Raw genomic sequence first — 21990 nt, 5'->3', positions numbered from 1 at the left:
GGCTTAACTCCAATGTAAAAATGCATATAAAAGCAAAGGAGAAGGCCTTCAAAAAATACAAGGTTGAGGGATCATCCTCAGCATTCAGACTTTATAAAGAATGCAATAAGAAATGTAAGCGTGCAATTAGGACAGCTAAGATAGAACATGAAAGACACATAGCGGAGGAGAGCAAAAAAAATCCCAAGAAATTCTTTAAGTATGTAAACAGTAAAAAAGGGAGGACAGACCATATTGGCCCCATAAAGAATGAGGAAGGACATCTGGTTACAAAGGATGGGGAGATGGCGAAGGTATTGAATTTATTCTTCTCCTCAGTCTTCACGAGTGAATCGGGGGGCTTCAGTAACCAAAACTGCAGTGTTTATCCTCATGACACAACACAGGAAGCACCTACATGGTTAACAGAGGAAGGAATTAAAATTAGACTTGAGAAACTTAACATTAATAAATCACCGGGACCAGATGGCTTGCATCCGAGGGTACTTAGGGAACTCAGTCAAGTGATTGCCAGACCGTTGTTCCTAATTTTTACAGATAGTCTACTGACTGGAATGGTACCAGCTGATTGGAGAAAAGCCAATGTAGCACCTATATTTAAAAAGGGCCCAAAATACATCCCTGGGAATTACAGACCAGTTAGCCTAACATCGATAGTATGTAAACTCTTGGAGGGGATGATAAGGGACTATATACAGGATTTTAGTAATACGTACGATATCATTAGCAGTAATCAGCATGGATTCATGAAGAATCGTTCTTGCCAAACCAATCTATTAACCTTCTATGAGGAGGTGAGTTGCCATCTAGATAAAGGAAGGCCTGTAGACGTGGTGTATCTGGATTTTGCAAAAGCATTTGACACAGTTCCCCATAAACGTTTACTGTACAAAATAAGGTCTGTTGGCATGGACCATAGGGTGAGTACATGGATTGAAAACTGGCTACAAGGGCGAGTTCAGAGGGTGGTGATAAATGGGGAGTACTCAGAATGGTCAGGGGTGGGTAGTGGGGTGCCCCAGGGTTCTGTGCTGGGACCAATCCTATTTAATTTGTTCATAAACGATCTGGAGGATGGGATAAACAGTTCAATCTCTGTATTTGCAGATGATACTAAGCTAAGCAGGGCAATAACTTCTCCGCAGGACGTGGAAACCTTGCAAAAAGACCTGAACAAATTAATGGGGTGGGCGACTACATGGCAAATGAGGTTCAATGTAGAAAAATGTAAAATAATGCATTTGGGTGGCAAAAATATGAATGCATTCTATACGCTGGGGGGAGAACCTCTGGGGGAATCTAGGATGGAAAAGGACCTGGGGGTCCTAGTGGATGATAGGCTCAGCAATGGCAGGCAATGCCAAGCTGCTGCTAACAAAGCAAACAGAATATTGGCATGCATTAAAAGGGGGATCAACTCCAGAGATAAAACGATAATTCTCCCGCTCTACAAGACTCTGGTCCGGCCGCACCTAGAGTATGCGGTCCAGTTCTGGGCACCAGTCCTCAGGAAGGATGTACTGGAAATGGAGCGAGTTCAAAGAAGGGCAACAAAGCTAATAAAGGGTCTGGAGGATCTTAGTTATGAGGAAAGGTTGCGAGCACTGAACTTATTCTCTCTGGAGAAGAGACGCTTGAGAGGGGATATGATTTCAATTTACAAATACCGGCCTGGTGACCCCTCAATAGGGATAAAACTTTTTCGCAGAAGAGAGTTTACCAAGACTCGTGGCCACTCATTAAAATTAGAAGAAAAGAGGTTTAATCTTAAACTACGTAGAGGGTTCTTTACTGTAAGAGCGGCAAGGATGTGGAATTCCCTTCCACAGGCGGTGGTCTCAGCGGGGAGCATTGATAGCTTCAAGAAACTATTAGATAAGCACCTGAATGACCACAACATACAGGGATATACAATGCAATACTGACACATAATCACACACATAGGTTGGACTTGATGGACTTGTGTCTTTTTTCAACCTCACCTACTATGTAACTATGTAAGAAGGGGTTCAGGAGTATGTTATGCACAGGGTGCAAGTTTCAGGAGTACGTGACGCTCCGGGTGCAGGTTTCAGGAGTATGTTACACACAGGGTTCAGGAGTGCCCGACGCTCAGGGTGCAGGGTTCGGAAGTACGTTATACACAGGGTTCGGGAGTACGTTACACACAGGATGCAGGGTTCAGGAATGGTCAAAAATGGTCTCCACCCTAAGTTGTTCCAAATCCACCACCCAGCTCTCTTTCCATCTCCAAATAAAAGCTTTATTCAATAATACATTAACCAGAAAGCCAAGCTAAATTATTATGAGGAGAGACACTACTGCACCCATTATATAACAACATCCACAAGATTATACCAGTATAGAAATAATGAAAACTTTATATAATAAAAGACCAGTAATAGACTTTACACACACATACACACACAAACACACATATATTGTTATTAGACAGAAGATATTGCATGTCCAGTAATTGTTCTGGTTTATGAAAAGCTGAACACTGGGACATTGGTGATGCAGATATCTCTGTAGGCAATCAAGTGTCAGCCAAACTAGTCTGCTTCCCAACCTCTTACTTCTCCATCCTAATATTGTACAACCAATACAGTCCAGATTATTCTCTGTCTACAGGGAAACCTGCAAAGATCACATGACCACATCAATGAGGATGGAGGAGGACTGGAGTCCCATAACGGAGAAGATACTAAACCTCACCCTGGAGATCATCTACCTGCTGACCGGAGAGGTGAGGAGGATTCTGGGAGGTCACATGACATCACTCTTATTTCTATTAAAAAAAAACACAGACCTGACCTGGGAGGTGAGGAGGATTCTGGGATTCTAACATGATATTCCTATTGGTTTCTCAATATAGAGTTTTCCTCTTGTGAAGTCAGGTGATCATATGACCATCACAGTGCCTCCTTGTGACTCCCTAAAACCCGAGAGACACAACATGCAGAAGATTCTAGAAGTCACCGAGAAGATGATGGAGCTGCTGACAGGAGAGGTGAGCGGTGCTGGGAATTCTGGGACATTATCCAGTAACAGACAAGGGATGTGTCTGGATGGTGACTGTATCATTGTGTGTGTCAGGTTCCTATAAGGTGTCAGGATGTCACTGTCTATTTCTCCATGGAGGAGTGGGAGTACTTAGAAGGACACAAGGATCTCTACAAGGACGTCATGATGGACAATCAGCCGCCCCTCACATCACCGGGTAAGTGGAGACTTTATTGTAAAGGAGAGAGCAGTACGGAGGGTCTACCTAGATCCCCCATCATCTGATAAACACATAGAAACAATGTATTCAGTCAGTGTGTGTGTTTCCTACAGATGGATCCAGTAATGGGAACCCACCAGAGAGATGTCCCAATACTCTGTATTCCCGGGATTCTGCACAGGAAGGTCACACCATCCCTCACCATCATCAGGTAGATGGAGTTGAGGGTCTGGAACATAAAGTGATTGAACACTCTGACATGTTGAGACAATGTGTGGACTCTACAAGATAATATTTTCTATGTGATCTCACATCAGAAATACTTCTATTTTACAATTGTTATTTTCTGCCATTCTGTTGGTTTAGGGTGAAGGTCTGATGAACATGAACGTTGAGGGTGAAGTAGAAGAGACGTATGTGAGGGATGATCAGCAATATACGGAGGAGGGTGGAATGTTGAAGACATTCAAAGAGGAGGACACTCCTACAGAGATCAGCACAGGTGAGCCATAATATATTCTTCTGTTATCTCTGCTCTGTTACAGCACACTGATGGTCCAGAGTGGGGCGAGAGATTAGAGATATCAGCTAATAGTAGGTTGACATTAGTCACTGACACCCGTCTGGCGCGTTAGAACTTCTTTTCTCTCAGATAAACCCTCTTCTCTATGTTGCAGACACAATTTATGTATTCACACATGTTTTATATAGATTCTGGGGTCAGCAGGAGGGGTATACCTTGCTGGTGGAAACCTTCTGGAAAAGCACCTTGTCCCCATGTAGATAAGGACATGGACCTCTTCCCCACAATGCTGGCCCGTTGGTTGTGGGGGTCTGCAGGTGGAGGGGCTGGTTAGAATCTGGAAACCCCCTTTAAAAATGGAGGTAGTTCCTAGAAACTGCCTCCCCCATGAGAACATCTATGTTAGGTAAAGAAACATGCAAACCCATGTCCCATGACGTTGAACTATTGTCAATCATGTTGTCCAGTGATACATATTCACTTCACTCATAATGAATGAAAGATGGATATCTGGAGCCTCCCTACTTTAAAGGTGACTTCCAGATTCCTTTTCTTTCAGATCCTTTGTCCTCATCATCATGAGGACAAGATGTGGAAATACGGGGCAATTTAGGAAACCGCGATTTACAGGTCATTTCGTTTTAGCATAAATCACACAAATAGGGAACACAAGGGATATACAAAGACACAGAATTTAAAAAGAGCCAAATTTCCTAATCTACTTGCTATAAGCTATTAAATGGGATAAAATCCTAGGAACAAAGAACACGGAGGAAAAATGGGTGTGCTTTAAAAGCATATTATAATAAAGGTATTGGCCAGTGCATCCCAATGGGAAATAAATTTAAAAGAGCTAACAAAAGTTCTGGGTGGCTTAACTCCGACGTAAAAATGCATATAAAAGCAAAGGAGAAGGCCTTCAAAAAATACAAGGCTGAGGGGTCATCACCAGCATTCCAACTTTACAAAGAATGCAGTAAGAAATGTAAGGTTGCAATCGAGGTTACTAAGATAGAACATGAGAGGCACATAGCAGAGACGAGTAAAAAAAAAAAAAAAAAGAAATTCTTTAAGTATATAAATAGAAAGATAGGGAGGTCAGAACATATTGGCCCCATAAAGAATGGTGAAGGGAATCTGTTTACAAAAGATGGGGAGATGGCGAAGGTTTTGAATTTATTCTTCTCAGTCTTCACGAGGGAAACGGGGGGGGGGGGATTCAGTGACCAAGACTGCAATGTTTATCCTCATGAAACGTCACAGGGAACACCCTCGTGGCTAACAGAGGGTAAAATTAGAGAAAGACTTGAAAAACTTAACATTAATAGGTCAGCGGGACCAGATGGCTTACACCCGTTGGTCCTTAAGGAACTCCGTCAAGTGATTGCCAGACCATTGTTCCTAATTTTTACGAACAGTCTACTGACTGGAATGGTACCAGCTGATTGGAGAAAAGCCAATGTAGCACCAATATTTAAAAAAGGCCAAGATATATCCCTGGGAACTACAGACCAGCTAGCCTAACATCAATAGTATGCAAACTCTTGGAGGGGATGATAAGGGACTATATACAAGATTTTAGTAATAAGAACGATATCACTAGCAGTAATCAGCATGGATTCATGAAGAATCTTTCTTGCCAAAAAAATCTATTAACCTTCTATGAGGAGGTGAGTTGCCATCTAGATAAAGGAAGGCCCGTAGACGTGGTGTATCTGGATTTTGCAAAAGCATTTGACACAGTTCCCCATAAATGTTTACTGTACAAAATAAGGTCTGTCAGCATGGACCATAGGGTGAGTACATGAACTGAAAACTGGCTATGGGGCAAGTTCAGAGGGTGGTGATAAATGGGGAGTACTTGGAATAGTCTGATGTGGAAAGCGGGGTCCCCCAGGGTTCTGTCCTTGGACCAATCCTATTTAATTCATTCATAAACGACCTGGAGGATGGGATAAAAAGCTGAATCTCAGTATTTGCGGATGATACTAAGCTAAGCAGGGCAATAACTTTTATGCAGGATGTGGAAACCTTGCAAGAAGATCTAAAGAAATTAATAGGATGGGCAACTACATGGCAAATGAGAACCTCTGGGGGAAGCTAGGATGGAAAAGGACCTGGGGGTCCTAGTAGATGATAGGCTCAGCAATGGCATGCAATGCCAAGCTGCTGTAAGCAAAGCAAACAGAATATTGGCATGCATTAAAAAGGGGATTAATTCCAGAGATAAAACGATAATTCTCCCACTCTACAAGACTCTGGTCCGGCCGCAACTGGAGTATGCTGTCCAGTTCTAGGCACCAGTCCTCGGAAAGGATGTACTGGAACTGGAGAAGGCCCAGAGAAGGGCAACAAAGCTAAAAAAGGGACTGGAGGATCTCAGCTATGAGGAAAGGGGATATGATTTCAATGTACAAATACCGTACTGGTGACCCCACGATAGGGATAAAACTTTTCCACGCAAGGGAGTTTAAAAGAGATGCAGCCATCCACTAAAATTAGAAGAGAAGCGGTTAACCCTTGAACTACGTAGAGGGTTCTTTACTGTAAGAGCGGTAAGGATGTGGAATTCTCTTCCACAAGCAGTGGTTTCAGCAGGGAGTATCGATAGTTTCAAAAAACTATTAGATAAGCACCTGAATGTCTACAACATACAGGGATATACAATGTAATACTGACATAAAAGCACACACACAGGTTGGACTTGTGTCTTTTTTTAACCTCACCAACTATGTAACTAAGTAAGATGCTTTGCCATACCCGTAACCTTCATATTATAGCAAAAGACAAGATATTTATGCATTTTATCAAGGAAATAAACACCCTCTATATTTGACACATTTTTTCAGAGGAAAATACTTCTCCAAACACCTTGTAGTGTTGTGCGTCACCAGAAGCCTAGGCCTATGGTCACCTGACCAGTGCCTAGCCTTGCCTTTATGTAAAGAGCATGCCCCTCGCAGTCCCCATTGGTTCCTGCTCTCAAGGCCGTGTAAATGTAGAAGGAATCAGGGAGGAGGACCAAAGGCCCTTTGACTGAAGGGGAAAGGGTCCCAACTGATTGGAATAGAGAGAATATAGAATATATTATTATAGAATAAAGAGAACATCTGCCCACTCAAGTCTACCAGATCCAGATGGAATCTTGATTCAAGTGAACGAACCCTCTCATATTTAATGATCATGTTTTTATATTTTTCCAGGACATGCTATCGAGGAACCCTCAAAGGATCATCTCACTTTATCTCCAGGTTGTAAAATGGAGGATAAGGATATCACAAGAGATTGTGCAGGAGAAAAGACAATGAGCTCAGCTATGGATGGTGGATTTCACAGTGTGGTTAAGAGATCAAATCCCTCTGCCTCTGAGCAACCTTGTAGTCTGAGGGATGGTGCCGGAATTCAGGGGCGGGAGAAATTTTTCTGTTCTGAATGTGGAGCAATCTTTAGCTCTGAATTAAGTCTTATTATACATCATGGATCTCACACGTGTGAGAAAGTTCATTCCTGTTCTGAGTGCGGGAAATGTTTTCTTCATCAATCAGAACTCATCATACATTCCAGATCTCACACGGGCAAGAAGTCAAATTTCTGTGCCGAGTGTGGGAAATGTTTTACAAAGAAATCAACTCTTGTTATACATCAGAGATATCACACGGGGGAAAAGCCAAATTTCTGCACTGAGTGTGGGAAATGTTTTACACGGAAGTCAGACCTTATTAGACATTTGAGATCTCACACAGGGGAGAAGCTGCATTCCTGTCCTGAATGCACAAAATGTTTTTCACAGAAATCAAACCTAGTTAGACATCAGAGATTGCACACAGAGGAGAAGCCGTATTCCTGCCCCAATTGTGGAAAATGTTTTTCACAGAAATCAGACCTTGTTAGACATCTGAGATCTCACACGGGGGAGAAGCTAAATTCCTGTCCTGAATGTGGAAAATGTTTTTCACAGAAAACAAGCCTTGTTTTACATCAAAGATTGCACACGGGGGAAAAGCCATATTTCTGCCCTGAATGTGGGAAATGTTTTACGTGGAAATCCCAATTTGTTAGACATCAGAGATCTCACACAGGGGAGAAGCCGTATTCCTGCCCTGAGTGCAGGAAATGTTATTCACGGAAAACACACCTTGTTATACATCAGAGATCTCATACAGGGGAGAAGCCGTATTCATGCGCTGAGTGTGGGAAATGTTATATACGAAAATCACATCTTGTTATACATCAGAGATTCCACACAGGCGAGAAGCCTTATTCCTGTCCAAGGTGTGGGAAATGCTTTGCACGGAAATCAGTCTTTAATACACACCAGAGATCTCACACGTGAAACCAAACTCCATTGAAGTCAATGGGAGCAGAACCTTAAAAATGAATTCAGACCATTTTAAAGGCTAATAGGCAAGAGATTGCGAAAGGGCATGGACAGCTAGGCACTGCCCTGTGAGAGATCGAGATGCATACCGGGAAACTACAGACCAGTCTGCCTAACATCAATAGCATGTAAATTTTTAAGGGAAAAGTAAGGAACACTATACAGAATTTTTGTCTCTGATAAAGGTTTTATAAGTGACAGCCAGCATGAATTTATGAAAGACTTTTCTTGCCATACCAACCTGTTATCATTCTATGAGGAGCTAAGAGGACCTGTTGCTGTGCCTTTTTCCCTCACATCAGGGAGAGGGGCAGACCAGCACCCAAGCCTGCTGGGGCTGCCTTTAGAGACTGAGTTGAGAGACAATCACTGTGTTTTCAGGGTCCGAGTTGAGAGACTGCGGCTTTTGTGAGGATCTGGGTCCCGATTGCTGGAAATTGCAAGTCACCAAGTTGTTGGGACCAGAGTAGCTGCCTGCCAGGAAGTGATGAACTGAACCACATGCCCTAACTGCCGACCAATCATGGTTAGCCAAAATAGAGACTGCTTCTACTTAGATGCTTAGCCTTTACTGATTGAATAATGATCAGGACAGTGCACCACCTAAAGATGCCGGACGCCAGTCAATGTTAATTACTAAGTACTTTCACCACCTCCAGTGGTACCCCTTCCACTCTAGGAACGCATAAACCCACCTGCTGTTGAGGTTGTATGCACAAGGTGAACTAATTGAGGTTATTTAGAGATGCTCGTAACCCCATTAGGATTCAAGCTGACGGTGCTATCGTTTCTTTAAGTGAAAGGTAGTGATTCATTGCCCTTTTGTCTATTGTAATGCTCTTTTGACTATTCATGTGTTTGTCGATTTTCACCCTATTACTGTACAATTAATTGCCTTAATACATTTAACTGATTTACTGTCAAGCTGTTTTCTGACCTCATTCCTCAGCATTCTTTGAGTGCTAGCCTGCTTAACCCTTAGATCCACAAGTGCAACTGTTTTTTAGTGTATAAACAAGTGTGTCAGTGGGGATCGAGCAGTTTAGAGAGTCATGGCAGAGCAGAGGACCCATCATCACCAGCGGCTTCTTGGGGATAGCGCTACACTGCAATGTACCCTCTACCCACTAACTCACTCACTGCCCAGGAGATTGCCAATCACTTCAAAGACAAGATTGATGCAATACGTGAGGACACCTTCACTGTGCATACATCTTCCCTACTTAACATAACTTAACAGCACAGTCAACACTCTCCTCTTTTGAACTGGCTACTACTGAAGAGGTTACAAAACTTTTCTCAGATGCCCACCTAATTGTCCCCTGGATCCTGTTCCCTCGCAACTACTATGGTCACCCTCTTCTTCTATCCTATGCTCCCTCACTCACATCTTCAATTTCTCCTTCTCTAGTGGCACCTTCCCTTCCCCTCTAAAGCATGCACAGATCACTCCCATCCAAGCACTCACTGGACCCCACCAACCTGAACAACTTAATCTCATTGCTCCCATTCACCTCTAAACTTCTAGAATGCTCAGTCTACAACCGTCTTAGCTCCTACCTCATTGAAAATAACCTTCTTGACCCCTTACAGTCTGACTTTCGCTCACAGCACTCCACAGAAACTGCCTTACTAAAACTCAGTAACCATTTGCTAACTGCTAAAACCAACGGCCACTACTCCATACTCATCCTACTTGACCCCTCTGCGGCCTTTGATACCGTTGACCACCCGCTCCTTCTCAATAAACTGTTCCCTTAGCCTCCAAGATTCTGCTCTATCCTGGTTCTCCTCCTACCTATCACAGTGCTCCTTCAGTGTTAGCTACAACTCTGTCTCCTCCTCTCCATTTCCTCTTTTTGTAGGGGTACCCCAAGGCTCTGTTCTTGGACCCCTTCTCTACTCTATCTATACCTCCTCCCTTGGTCACTTAATAACCTCCCATGGCTTCCAATAGCATTTCTATGCCGATGACACCCAAATCTATCTCTCTACTCCTCACCTCACCTCTTCAGTTTCCTCTCGCATTACTAACTGACATATAAGCATGGATGTCACACCACTTTCTTAAACTAAATCTCTCTAAAACTGAGCTGATCATATTCCCTCCTTCCCATGCCCCCTCCGTGACTTTTCCATCAAAATCAATAATGCAACCATCAATCCCTCCCCTCACGCCAGGGTACTAGGTAAAATCCTAGAATCTGACCTGTCCTTTCAGCCCCAAATCTAATCATTGTCAAAAGCTTGTAGACTTCACCTCCATAACATCTCTGAAATTTGCCCCGCTTAACTAATGAAACCACCAAGCTCCTCATTCACTCCCTCGTTATCTCTCGCCTTGACTATTGTAACTCAGTCTATTATGAATGCTGCTGCCAGACTCATCCACCTTACCAACCACTCAGTGTCTGCCACCCCTCTCCGTCAATCCCTACACTGACTCCCGTTCGCCCAGTGAATTAAATTCAAAATACTAACCACAACATACAAAGCCATCCACAACTCTGCCCCGAGCTACATCACCAATCTTGTCTCCAAATATCACCCAAATCGTCCTCTCCGCTCTTCTCAAGACCTCCTGCTCTCAAGCTCCCTTGTCTCCTTCTCCCTTGCTTTTTTCCAGGACTTCTCCAGAGCATCTCCCATTCCCTGGAACTCTCTACCTCAATCTGTCCAGCTATCTTCTACTCTGGCTGGATTCAGGCGAACCCTGAAAACTCATCTCTTTAGGGAAGCCTATCACGCCTCCAGCTAATATATTTTATATTTTATCATTTTATCATTTCCATCAGCTCATTCCCCACAGTTTACAACCTTTGTACCACTTGCCCCATCCTATTGGATTGTAAGTTCTTCTGAGCAGGGCCCTTTTAACCTGTTTGTATTTTATTGTATTGTAGCTGTATTGTCTCCCTTTTATATTGTAAAGCGCTGCGTAAACTGTTGGCACTACATAAATCCTGTATAATAATAATGTAAAGCCACAGCAAACAAAGCCAGCAGTTTACTCTTATGCAGTAAAAATTACATACATTCCAGAGATTAACCACTTCGGCCCCGGAAGATTGGCAGCTTAATGACCGGGCCATTTTTTGCAATGCAGCACTGAGTCGTTTTAACTGACAATTGTGCGGTCGTGCGACGTTGTACCCAAACAAACTTGACGTCCTTTTTTTCCCACAAATAGAGCTTTCTTTTGGTGGTATTTGATCGCCTCTGTGGTTTTAATTTTTTGCACTATAAACAAAAAAAACGCAATATTTTTTACTTTTTGCTATAATAAATATCCCCCAAAAATATATAAAAAAAACATTTTTTTCCTTATGCCCCGTACACACGGTCGGATTTTCCGATGGAAAATGTCCGATCGGAGCGTGTTGTCGGAAATTACGACCGTGTGTGGGCTCCATCGGACATTTTCCATCGGATTTTCCGACACACAAAGTTTGAGAGCAGGATATAAAATTTTTCGACAACAAAATCCGTTGTCGGAAATTCCGATCGTGTGTACACAAATCCGACGGACAAAGTGCCACGCATGCTCAGAATAAAAAAAGAGATGAAAGCTATTGGCCACTACCCCGTTTATAGTCCCGGCGTACGTGTTTTACGTCACTGTGTTCAGAATGATCGGATTTTCCGACAACTTTGTGTGACCGTGTGTATGCAAGACAAGTTTGAGCCAACATCCGTCGGAAAATATCCATGGATTTTGTTGTCGGAATGTCCAAACAAAGTCCGACCGTGTGTACGGGGCATAAGTGTAAATTGATTGGTTTGCGCAAAAGTTATAGCGTCTACAAAATAGGGGATAGTTTTATGGCATTTTTATTACTAATTTTTTTTTTTACTAGTAATAGCAGCGATCTGCGATTTTTATCGGGAATGCAACATTATGGCGGACACATCGGACAATTTTGACACATTTTTGGGACCATTGGCATTTATACAGCGATCAGTGCTATAAAAATTCACGGATTACTGTAGAAATGTCACTGGCAGGGAAGGGGTTAACACTAGGGGGCGATCAAGGGGTTAACTGTGTTCCCTGTTTGTGTTTCTAACTGTAGGGGAGGGGAATGACCTAGAGGAAGTGATGGATCGTGGTTCCTAGCTAAAAGGAAGTCACGATCTGTCACGCCTCTCAGAACAGAACAGGGAAGATCTGTGTTTACACACACACACACTTGTCCCTGTTCTGCCTCTCGTGCCCGCGATCGCTCATGGCCGGCGGTCATCGTGACCGTCAGCCACTAGCATCGGCACCCCCGCTGCACAGCGGGCGCGCGCCTGCTGTCCCAATCCCGCGAGCAGACGTACAGCTGCGACAGCTCACGGGATCGTGCCGACCTGCCGCAGTAAAATGATGGTGGCTGGTCGGCAAGCGGTTAAGCAATCATTTTACACCTTTACCAAACACTGGTTCACCCTCATCTTGATTATGAAGTTCAGTTTTGGTCACCAATCCTCAATAAATCCTCAATAAAGACACTGTTGAATTAGAAAGAGTTCAGTGATAGGCAACACAATTAATAAGGGGAATTGAGGCCCTCAAATCTAAAGATTGTTAACCACTTTAGCTCCAGAAGGTTTTACCCCCTTTTACCAGGCCATTTTTTGCTAATCTGCACTGTGCTAATTTAACTGGCAATTGCTTGGCCATGCAACACTCTACCCAAATTAAATTTATATAATTTTTTTTCACACAAATAGAGATATCTTTTTGATCACCACTGAATTTTTAATTTTTTATTACATAAACGAAAAAAGACAAAGGAAAATTTTGACCCCCCCCCCCCAATATTCTCTATTTTGTGTTATAAAACATACCCAGTCAAAAAAAAAAACACATTTCTACAGGGAGCAATGGAAGAAAAAAAAATTCAGACACTAAAATAAACAGATGAAATTTCAAAGCAGCTATAGATGAGGCAAATGAGTGGTAAACACATTGGAATGGCTGGGTCGGAAAAGACATCACAAAAAGCCTTCAATTTATTATGAAAAGTAAAAATTCTGCCTGAAAAGGTGAACATAGCCTTTAATAAGGTCAAGAAGAACCCATGAGTAACAGCTAAAGGCTTGAAGACATCACTGGAATAGAAAAACAAGCCTGTTCGTGATTCTACCATATGTAAGCCTATCAACAGGCAGGTTGTCCATCGCAGAACACCACAAAAGAAGTTGCTGCTCTCCAAAAAAAACATTGCTGCATGCCCAAAGAGCACCTTGAGAAACTGCATTGCTACTGGAAAAATGTTTTGAGGACTGATGAAACAAAAGTTAAATTGTTCGAGAAGAATACTCAGCAATTTCAAGGGTGTAAAAAGGTCACAGCTTACCAACATAAAGACATAATCCCAACTGTGAAGTATGGTGGAGGGAACACCATGATTTTTGCTTGCTTTGCTGACTCAGGTCCTGGTCCACTTGGCATCATTGTTTCTGTTAGAAAAGTTTGCAAATAAGTACATTTTCTCCTTCAATGATGTGTGCTGATGAGGCTGCACTGATGGAAACTGATAGGCTGTACTGATGAGGCACTAATAGGCTGCACTGATGAGGAGGCACTGATAGTTAGCATTGATAGGCTGCATGATGGACACTGATTGGCACAGATGGGGCTGCACTGATAATCAGGGCACTGATGATTATTACCCTATTTATCAATGTAAACTATTTGCTGAGAGGCTTACCAGTTAATGGCAATCCTTTTCTGACACAGTATGTGAAGAAAGGACTGCTGATTACTGGCAAGTCTGTTCACATGTGATAAGCTGTGATTGGCCCTTTACCGTAGTCTGTGATCAGCTGGGTCTGAAGGACACAGCGGTCACAGAGCACGCGGGAGGCAGGGTTCTGGGAAGATGTCCATGGACGACCACACTGTAGCCATCTTTTGGCTATAGCACAGTCGGAAAGTACAGTGGAACCTTGGTTAACGAGCGTTTTGAAAGACGAGCAACATTTTTATTTTTAGAATCCTAAATCGGTTTGCGAGTGTTGTCTCGCAAAACGAGCAGAGTTCAAGCTAATGTGGTGTGCAGTACCGCATTTGGCCAGAGGTGCGGGGGCGCCGGTGACACTCGGAACGTTTCGGAGCCGTTCGGAAATACTCGGAATCACTCAGAAATACTCCCGCTCCCGAGTGTTTCCGAGGGTTTCCGAGTTCAGCCGAGCTGTCCGAGGCTCTCTGGCGCCCCCGGCCACATGCGGTATTGCATGCAATAGAAGTCAATGCGGAACTAATTATCTTCGTTTCCATTGACTTCTATGGGGAAACTCGCTTTGATATGCGAGTGCTTTGGATTACGAGCATTCTCCTGGAACGGATTATGCTCGTAATCCAAGGTTCCACTGTAGTTAAAAGACTTTCTCCCTAAACCATATTTTTTGCATTGGTGTGTGTTCCCTAGGGCAGTCGCCAGCTACCCATCGCCTTTGTTTGACAACCCTTTGCCTATACCTTTTAAAAATGGAGACTTCTACATATTCAAGATTCATATCCCATTGACTTCAATGGGATTCACAATAACATATGTGCAATAAAATGCTGATTTTTTTTTCACACGCAGGCCCTTGGGACTGAACCCAGGCAGATTCACTTATTTTTCATCTTTACCCACAACATCTTCAAATTCACTGACACAGCGGCTGTCCCTTGACTGACTGACCCTTCTAAGCTTGCTGACCATCATTGAAAGGACATGCATTGCATTATAGTTTTAAAAATAATCGCTCGAGCAAACATTTCCTAGGGTTGTGAACCTTGAACCTTCAGGATTTAGTTTAAACCCATGGTAGAGGTGAACCCAAACCATCAGTATCCATCTTTAGGATATAGAGTACATATATATATATATATATATATATATATATATATATATATATATATATATATATATATATATATATATAGAGAGAGAGAGAGAGTATATACACAACACAAGGCCGTGTTCACAGTATGAAAACATTTCTGGAGTTGCAGTTTCTCTGAACCCCACACAGGAAGTCTCTATGAAACAGAATCTTCTTAGTTCTAACTATCATTTATGGTTTTACTCAGATATTCAGCATCCCCATATATTATATCCCCGCATGCCAAGGTCCTAGGTGTAGTCCTGGACTCCGAACTCTCCTTTAAGCACCACGTCCAATCACTGTCTAAATCCTGCCACCTCAACCTCCGCAACATCTCCAAAATACGCCCCTTCCTAACCAATGACACAACAAAGTTCTTAATTCACTTGTTGGTTATCTCTCGCCTCGACTACTGCAACTCCCTTCTCATTGGCTTACCTCTACATAGTCTATCACCTCCTCAATCCATCATGAATGCTGCTGCCAGACTCATTCACCTTACCAACCGCTCTGTGTCTGCTCCCCCTCTCTGTCAATCCCTCCACTGGCTTCCGGTCTGCCAAAGAATTAAATTCAAAATACTAACAACTACGTACAAAGCCATCCACAATTTAGCCCCCAGCTACATCACTAGCTTAGTCTCTAAATACCAACCTACTTGTTCTCTTCGTTCCTCTCAAGACCTTCTGCTCTCTAGCTCCTCGTCACCTTCTCCCATACTCGCCTCCAAGCCTCTCCAATCCTGTGGAACTCCTTACCCCAATCTGTCCGCTTATGTCCTACTCTATTAGCTTTTAGACGATCCCTGAAAATCCCTGAAGCCTATCCCACCCACACCTAACAACAAATGTTTTTTTCATTTTCTCCATCAGCTCACCCCCCACAGTTATTACCTTTTGTTTCCACTTGACCCTCCCTTCTAGATTGTAAGCTCTAATGAGCAGGGCCCTCTGATCCCTCCTGTATTGATTTGTATTGTAAGTGTACTGTCTGCCCTCATGTTGTAATGCGCTGCGTAAACTGTTGGCGCTATATAAATCCTGTATAATAATAATAATAATTATATCATATATTATCATGAGTATTATTAACATTTCATTATGACCATTCATTTTTATTATCTTCTTCATGATTAGTGGTATCTCTTGTCCTGATTCAGTGCGGCAGAATCTTTAGTTGTATGTTAGGCGGCTGGTCTGCTGTCGTTACGTTGTCCTCCCTATCTGCTCTTTTTGTTGTCGTTTTCACTCTTTTTTAGTCTTTTGTTTTTTGTTTCTGTACAATATATCAAGTTCTATTCATTCCAACCCATAGCAGTGTCCCGATGCTTGCATGTAGCCTGGTCTCTATAAGCCTAACACGGATAGGTACCAGCATCTTTTTTCTCAGGCCCCCTGTCATGTGTATTTGTATTGAAGTGGGTAGTCTTTAGGCAGGCTGAGGAAGAGGACTGGCTCCCTGAAACATGTTCCTGCACATGCCTAAAGAGTGACTTCATTGGAGGGTGGATCCCACAGGACCTGTCGCAATGGTTGTTTCACCCAAAATAAGGCTTCCTTCTATACGGATGGTCATCAGACTCTGGAGCTTCACCATTGGTTCCCCCTGGCCAGGACCAAAAAGCGGCCCCGTAATGACACCACCTCTATTTGTATGGCAACCCTCCTCTGGAGTGAAACATGGATACATTTTTAATGCCTGATGTATACACTTGCTTGTGAGTGCATTTTATCATGACATAAAGTCTATCTGTGTTTCACCTTATTACAATTGTAGCCCCCTGGTCCTAAACTGGGGCTATAATGTAAATTTCATTTTTGGCTGAGCTGTAAACAGTTCAGACTAATTGTACAGGTTATCTGGTCTTTTTCTAATCTCAATTGAGTTGTGCATTTCTCACTGTCGCCAGTAGGTGTCCCTGGTACCACAGGCCAATATGAGAAATACAACAAGGTTGAGCTATGAATAATTATTCTTTTTCCAGCCAAGCCCAGTAAGAGGTTGCGACTGTAGCATGCTTAGTGGTGTGGTGTGCTTAGAACTGTGCAGCATTATAGGCCTCCTCAGATGACTCTCCAGAGCACTGTGCATTACAGGCCTCCTCAGATGACCCTCCAGAGCGCTGTGCATTACAGGCTTCCTGAGTCCCGACAGACCCAACTAGAAAATAAGAGCACTATGCATTAAAGGCCTCCTCAGACTGCCCAGAGCACTGTGCAGCATCACAGGCCTCCTCAGATGACTCTCCAGCGCACTGTGCATTACAGGCCTCCTCAGATGACTCTCCAGAGCACTGTGCATTACAGGCCTCCTCAGATGACTCTCCAGAGCGCTGTGCATTACAGGCCTTCTGAGTCCCGACAGACCCAACTAGAAAACAAGAGCACTATGCATTACAGGTCTCCTCAGACTGCCCAGAGCACTGTGCAGCATTACAGGCCTCCTCAGATGACTCTCCAGAGCACTGTGCGTTACAGGCCTCCTCAGATGACTCTCCAGAGCGCTGTGCATTACAGACCTCCTGAGTCCTGACAGACCCAACTAGAAAACAAGAGCACTATGCATTACAGGGCTCCTCAGACTGCCCAGAGCACTGTGCAGCATTACAGGCCTCCTCAGATGACCCTCCAGAGCACTGTGCATTACAGGCCTCCTCAGACCACTGTGTAGAGTGTCTGTGTAGTTTGTTCAAACCTTAATACCATAAATACGATAAATAATAACATGATATCATTAACATGATTATATATATATATATATATATATATATATATATATATATATATATATATACACACACACATACACACAGTATATATATATATATATATATATACACACACACACACACACACTATATGGGACGCCTGCCTTTACACACACATGACCTGTAATTGCATCCCAGTCTTAGTCTGTAGGGCTCAATATTGAGTTGGCCCACCCTTTACAGCTATAACAGCTTCAACTCTTCTGGCAAGGGATTCCACAATGTTTAGGAGTGTGTCTATGGGAATGTTTGACCATTCTTCCAGAAGAGCGTTTGTGAGGTCAGGCACTGATGTTGGATGAGAAGGCCTGGCTCGCAGTCTCCGCTCTAAATCATCCCAAAGGTGTTCTATCGGGTTGAGGTCAGTGCAGGCCAGTCAAGTTCCTCCACCCCAAACTCGCTCATACATGTCTTTATGGTGTGCGGTCAAGTTGGAACAGGAAGGGGCCATCCCCAAACTTTTCCCACAAAGTTGAGAGCATGAAATTGTCCAAAATGTCTTGGTATTTTGACACCTTAATAGTTCCCTACATTGGAACTAAGGGGCCAAGCCCAACCCCTGAAAAACAAACCCACACCATAATCCCCCCCTCCACCAATTGATTTGGAGGGGTGTCCCAATACTTTTGGCAATATAGTGTGGATGAGCAAGTTTGGGGGTGAAGGAACTTGACTGACCTGCCCAGAGTCCTGACGTTAACCTGATAGAACAGGTTTGGGGTGAATTAGAGCGGAGACTGCGAGCCAGGCCTTCTTGTCCAACATCAGTGCCTGACCTCACAAATGCGCTTCTGGAAGAATGGTCAAACATTCCCATAGACACACTCCTAAACCTTGTGGACAGCCTTCCCAGAAGAGTTGAAGCTGTTATAGCTGCAAAGGGTGGGCCAACTCAATATTGAACCCTACGGACTAAGACTGGGATGTCATTAAAGTTCATGTGTGTGTAAAGGATGGCATCCCAATATTTTTGGCAAAATAGTGTATATAATGAGTTTGGTAATTTTAGAGAAATGTTTCAATAATGTATTACAATTTAACTAAACCCATTCGATTTTTATTATTTTTATTGCATTTTTCAAGACAAACAATACATACACAACTCAAAAACTGTGGTGCCTATACAAGGTATCATACACATCACATGGCGAACTACTATAATTTGTATTATTTATCCTATAATGAGCTAAACCCATGGCTTGCTTCTTCTTGTATCTATTTAGAGGTCACTTGAGACGTCAAGTCCTCTCTCCCAGTCGTAACCAATAAAAACTCAATACTTTTATTATTCTCAACCCCCATCATATTATTTTGGAGACTCAACAAGCTGTTTCCACTTCATCTAACCATGTACGCCAGACTCTATCGTACTTCATCGGGCACCCTCTATTGAAGTATGTGTCTTTATATAAAGCAGTGGTTCTCAACCTGGGGGTTGGGACCCCCTCGGGGGTCAAATGATGATTTGCCAGGGGTCACCGAATCCTGGGCTGTTCCTGAAGCCCGCACCGCTCTCCCAGCCTTTTTGTGGCCGCCCAGCAGGGCTGTCCCTGGAGCCCGCGGTCGCCCACTCAGTCTCTTCGGAGCCGCCCATTCAGTTCATGGCATGACTGGGGGGCAGAGACTAGAGGTCAGGTGACTGGTGAGGAATGTGAAGTGGGAGGGGCTTGAGGAGACCCTATCTCCTGATTTTGGCATAGGTGTCACTACTACGAGACACCACAAAGTCAGAGACGCATTGAGTAACACTACCTGTGATTATAGTTGCCATTAAAGGTCCCCACTACAGTTCTCAGATCAGCAGATGACCTTGATCAGGAGCACCTTAGTTGGCTGATCAGAACTTCCCCCCAACACTGCCACTTATCCCATTCCCCAAACCCCCACCCCCCCACCCCCCCACAAGGAAGTAAGAGAAGGAATAAAATAGGGAATACATGGAAGGGAGAGGAAAAGAGGGGGAGGAACAAAGAAAAAGGGAGAGAAAGAATAAGAGAAAGAACAAGAAAGATGGCTAGAAAGAGGAATGGGGGGGAAAAAACAAGAAATTAGGATAGAGAGAGATAAAAGGGAAAGAAAGGAAAGCAAAGAGAAAGAGTGGTACATCCTAAAATGTACCATAAGGGTTTTAATACTGTATGAGTGTTAGGGACTCAGGGAGTGCTAAATGTCCATGGATTAGGGGCGCAAATTACTTGTCTTGCCCCGGGTGCTGACAACCCACGCTATGAAAATAATTTTACGGTTGGGGGTCTCCGACATCTTGGTAAATTTTAACAAGGGGTCATGGCACTAGGGTTGTTGAGAACCACTGATATAAAGGAAGGTTACTATTAACCAGACTTTTCCATTGTGTCAATGAAGGGGGGGTTGGCTTCTTCCATTGTATGGCAATATTTTTCCGGGCATAGAATAACAATAATCCGACCAGTGTGCGTTTTGCTATTGTTGGTACAAGTGTTTCAATTAGCCCCAAAAGACAGACTTCCATGGCATGTGGTAGTGTAGTTGATGCGACTCTATTTACCATGTCAATCACCTCACTCCAATATTGCTGAATTTTAGGGCAATGCCAGAAAATATGAGAGAAATCTCCTGGGGAGATCTCCCACACTCCGATGGACATGTAGGGTTCATTTTATGGAGTCTATGTGAAGTAAAGTACGCTCTATGCACTATATCTTAAATTGGATCAGCCGATCCCGCATAGAAACTAAGGAGCTGAAAGGAAAATCCCAGACTTCACCCCAATCATCATTGTCCAACGAGGGTATGTCAAGCTGCCAGCGAGACCAGAGTCTATCTAGAGGTTGGGAGAGACACACAGACCAAATGCGCATATAGCTGTGAGGTAAAAACCCATTCTGGAGATTTTAATCGACTAAATACGACTAAAGCTAAAACAACTGCAGATGACTAAAATGCGACTAACACTAAAATGGCATTTTTAGTCAAAAGACTATGACTAAAACGTAATTGAAATTTAACCACTTCCCGACCGCCGCACGTATATATACGTCCTAAGTTTGAACGGGGATATCGTTGTTATGGCAGCAGCTAGCTGCCATAACCCCGGTATCCCCGTTTTCGTGCGGCGGCCGGCTTTCAGATAAAAGTGGTCCCTGCGGCGGATTCGCCGCGAGATCACTTTTATCGGTGGCGGGAGAGGGCCCCCCCCCCTCCCGCCGCGATCCGGTGCCCTCCGCCGCTTACCGGAGCCGTCGGTAGCGGCGGAGGCGATCGCGTCCTTCTGCCTGGTGTGTCTGGAGACAAGTGAGGCCAAGATGGCGCTCACTCGTCTCCAAGATACTGCTGGGCGGAAGCGACGTCAAAACGTCACTTCTGTCCACGCCTCTTAAAGGCATATTTTTTCAAATGTCATTTTTCTAAATGACTTTTTTTTTTTTTTTTATTGCATTTTAGTGTAAATATGAGATCTGAGGTCTTTTTGACCCCAGATCTCATATTTAAGAGGTCCTGCCATGCTTTTTTCTATTACAAGGGATGTTTACATTCCTTGTAATAGGAATAAAAGTGACACAATTTTTTTTTAAACAGTGTAAAAATAAATAAAATATTTTAAAATAAATAATAAAAATTAAAAAAAAATTTTTTAAAACCCCCCTGTCCCGACGAGCTCGCGCGCAGAAGCGAACGCATACGCGAGTAGCGCCCGCATATGAAAACGGTGGTCAAACCACACATGTGAGGTATCACAGCGACCGGTAGAGCGAGAGCAATAATTCTAGCCCTAGACCTCCTCTGTAGCGCAAAATATGCAACCTGTAGAATTTTTTAAACGTCGCCTATGGAGATTTTTGAGGGTAAAAGTTTGACGCCATTCCAGGAGCGGGCGCAATTTTCAAGCATGACATGTTGGGTATCAATTTACTTGGCGTAACATTATATTTCACAATATAAAAAAAAATTGGGATAACTTTAGTGCGCTTATAAGACCGCTGCGCAAATACGGTGCAAAAAAAAGTATTGCAATGACCGCCATTGTATTCTCTAGGGTGTTAGAAGAAAAACCATATATAATGTTTGGGGGTTCTAAGTAATTTTCTAGCAGAAAAACCTGTTTTAAACATGTAAACACCTAAAATCCAAAACGAGGCTGGTCCTTAAGTGGTTAATGTCAAAATTAACACTGGGTGTCAGTGAGAAAGTCCCATCATTGGTGTCGGTGAGAAGAAAGTCTATCCCCAGCCCAGCATTGGTGGTCAGTGGTG

At 43.3% G+C, this 21990-nt stretch overlaps 1 protein-coding gene across 1 annotated transcript in view; it reads left to right on the top strand.

The window, feature by feature from the left end:
• LOC141121568 (uncharacterized) overlaps window positions 1-21990 on the top strand; it is an 84270-nt gene that overhangs the window by 4901 nt on the left and 57379 nt on the right. Inside the window, exons 2-7 of the mRNA XM_073611202.1 lie at window positions 2635-2749; window positions 2879-3013; window positions 3100-3223; window positions 3340-3437; window positions 3593-3728; window positions 6953-8008. Coding sequence (XP_073467303.1) covers window positions 2654-2749; window positions 2879-3013; window positions 3100-3223; window positions 3340-3437; window positions 3593-3728; window positions 6953-8008 — 1645 coding nt within the window. The 5' untranslated portion in view covers window positions 2635-2653. The remainder of the gene's footprint in view (window positions 1-2634; window positions 2750-2878; window positions 3014-3099; window positions 3224-3339; window positions 3438-3592; window positions 3729-6952; window positions 8009-21990) is intronic.

Source organism: Aquarana catesbeiana, unplaced genomic scaffold, assembly GCF_042186555.1.
Source record: "Aquarana catesbeiana isolate 2022-GZ unplaced genomic scaffold, ASM4218655v1 unanchor225, whole genome shotgun sequence".
Taxonomy (NCBI): domain Eukaryota; kingdom Metazoa; phylum Chordata; class Amphibia; order Anura; family Ranidae; genus Aquarana; species Aquarana catesbeiana.
The sequence above is the reverse complement of the archived record's forward strand: the minus strand, read 5'-3'. Positions and strand labels throughout refer to the sequence as shown.